This window comes from Austrofundulus limnaeus, unplaced genomic scaffold (genome assembly GCF_001266775.1).
Source record: "Austrofundulus limnaeus strain Quisiro unplaced genomic scaffold, Austrofundulus_limnaeus-1.0 Scaffold357, whole genome shotgun sequence".
In the NCBI taxonomy this organism is placed as follows: domain Eukaryota; kingdom Metazoa; phylum Chordata; class Actinopteri; order Cyprinodontiformes; family Rivulidae; genus Austrofundulus; species Austrofundulus limnaeus.
Window position 1 is genome coordinate 430,121 of NW_013952759.1, and position 2,353 is coordinate 432,473.

Below are 2,353 nucleotides of genomic sequence, written 5' to 3' on the forward strand. Positions count from 1 at the left end.
ATATGCCTTCTATGTTTTTATCCATTTATTTTTCAGGTGAGCGGACAGATGTTGGGTGTGTGGTCCTGTGTTTTGTTGGTGTTTATTTAATATAATCCTAATCGCTATTTCAGTCTTTCTATCTTTCTAATTACTTCTCTCTCTGTTTTTCTCTCTCTCTATTTTCTCTTCAAAAACATAATGGTGTGGAGGGGATGGCTATAAGGGGAGAAGGGAGGCCATCCAAGAAAAAAAAAAGATGAGGAGTCGGAGGAAACTTGTTTTGTTTTTTTCATGTAACAGCGGGKTTGGAAAGRAGACRTGAACATTGGTTCCATCTTGCTAGTTTAAGTACCGGCTTCTGGGAGTGGACCATTTCCAGTAAAGTGACGTTCAGAAGGACGCACTGCTCCACATGAACAAACACGCCCACAAAGTTATGACCAATGGAAGTATAAATCAGCCTTAAGGTATACTGTAAGTATTCAAACATATGAAGCAGCAACTTTGCTTTTTTATTACGTGAAATGTGTACATTGTATTTTAAATCATTATTATAAAGTGCATAATAGGAATATATAGTTATTATATAAATCATATATTGTGACATTAGTTATTTTATATGATGTTGACAGTGGTGTATTCCTGCAGCAGTGTAAACACTATTATTTACATGATGTATACAAGTCCGAGCTGGGTACTCCTGCTCCATAAAATGGTGCARGTGGGAGTTTGRTTTCACTGAAATCAYGACAGCGAGCAYGTAATGCCAGCATCTTCAGAGTGGTCACAGTTGTGCACGCTCCAGGATATATGGGAGCAACCCAGGAGGGAGGCTTCAGYACCGGTACACTTGAGATTGTCCAGTTGGATTGTTCCTGCGCCGGGTCCGAAGTGAGCTTCTGCCCAAGCCGTCATAGCCTCTCCACAGCCCACCAGACGACACACAACCTGGGCGTCAGGAAGGTCCCAGGCGTCATCGCACACAGTGCCCCATTCAGAGTTCAGGTAGAYCTCCACTCGACCCTCACACTGGTGCTGACCACCCACCAGTCTCAACATCCCTACGTTTAACCACAGAACAGAGCATTAAATGACGGTACAAGTCTGGTGGAAAACAATGCATGTATGTACCTACCTTCAGAGGGTTGAGTGGTAGCAGTGGTGTCTGATACATTTTGTGTTACGCTCGAGTCGTCTGTGAMAAGGACAAAAGCTGCAGGATCAGAGGAGAGAAAACACACTGAGAACTTCCCAGAGGATATGGACAGGAAATATCAGATTACAGAAGAATCAGCAGTGCACTCTTCTCCAGTAACTGTATCGATCATTATAGAAAAAAATATATAGGCACAACATGGGGTCATAACTGTTTATGCTTGTAAATGAGTTTGTAGTTCCAAGTTTGAGTTTAGAGCTGAAAACTGAGCTCCATGTATGTGTAGAAAAAAAGTGTGAGTGTGTAAAAAATTTATTTGTTAAAAAAAAGGTACCAAATTTAAAAAGTGCTTCTGTGAACATCTGTTTATTGGTACTTAAGACTGTCTTTTTGGGCCATCCAATCAGTAAACAGGTTTGGTTGGTCTGCCCGTTCCGACACAGGTCCTGAAAGCGATTTTGATGATGGACCAGGGTGTCCGAGCCTGACCCTTCCACAGTTCCTTCACTGCTCCATCTGGGATTTCTCCCATAGACAAGGATTTCTTCAGGAGAATTTTCGTCCGGGCCAATCAGAGAACAGAAGGCGGAGTTTTGAACGACAATGTCGATTTTCTGCGCAGTGTCTGCTAGTTATTTTAACACACGGCAGTGGAGGAAGTGAATGAAGCCAGTCTGTGTTGATAAGGCTTCAAATTAAATTAAATTTGTCTGACAAAGCAGCAGCTCTCATTTGAAGTCGTCTCGTTTGGCTCGGTACTTTTCTCCTCTCGGTAGGGTTGTTTTTCAGCGCACACAATTTCCGGTTAGCTTCTTAGCTTAGCCTCCTTCACAGTGATATATGTCGCAGCCAACCGATCCAATCATTTTAAACTTCAGCAGAGGCCACGCCTCCAGCAAGAATCGCTTCTCTATAGCCGAGAGTCCAGACCCTCGATCCAATCATTTTAAACTTCAGCAGAGGCCACGCCTCCAGCAAGAATCGCTTCTCTATAGCCGAGAGTCCAGACCCTCATACGAAGCAAAACAAAACCCGTCTTAAAACCCACTTGTTTTGTTTGGCTTTTGATACTGTGTAGGGGGTTGTGTTGTCCATTTAGTTTAGATGTAATTTTTGTAGATTTTTTTGTTTTGTTTTTATTGTAGATTTTTAAAAAATTTAGGCATTTCATTGTTTTATATGCCCTATTTTTACTTTGTTTTCTATTTCCTGTTT

General features: G+C 41.8%; 1 protein-coding gene across 1 annotated transcript in view; it reads right to left on the reverse strand.

The window, feature by feature from the left end:
* Positions 1-495: 495 nt before the first annotated feature.
* The window catches only part of LOC106528041 (scavenger receptor cysteine-rich domain-containing group B protein), a 16,407-nt gene continuing 14,549 nt past the window's right edge, over positions 496-2,353 (reverse strand). The window contains exons 9-10 of the mRNA XM_014023084.1: positions 1,118-1,195; positions 496-1,043 (exon numbers count right to left, since the gene is read on the reverse strand). Of these exons, the coding sequence (XP_013878538.1) occupies positions 727-1,043; positions 1,118-1,195 (395 nt within the window). The 3' untranslated portion in view covers positions 496-726. The remainder of the gene's footprint in view (positions 1,044-1,117; positions 1,196-2,353) is intronic.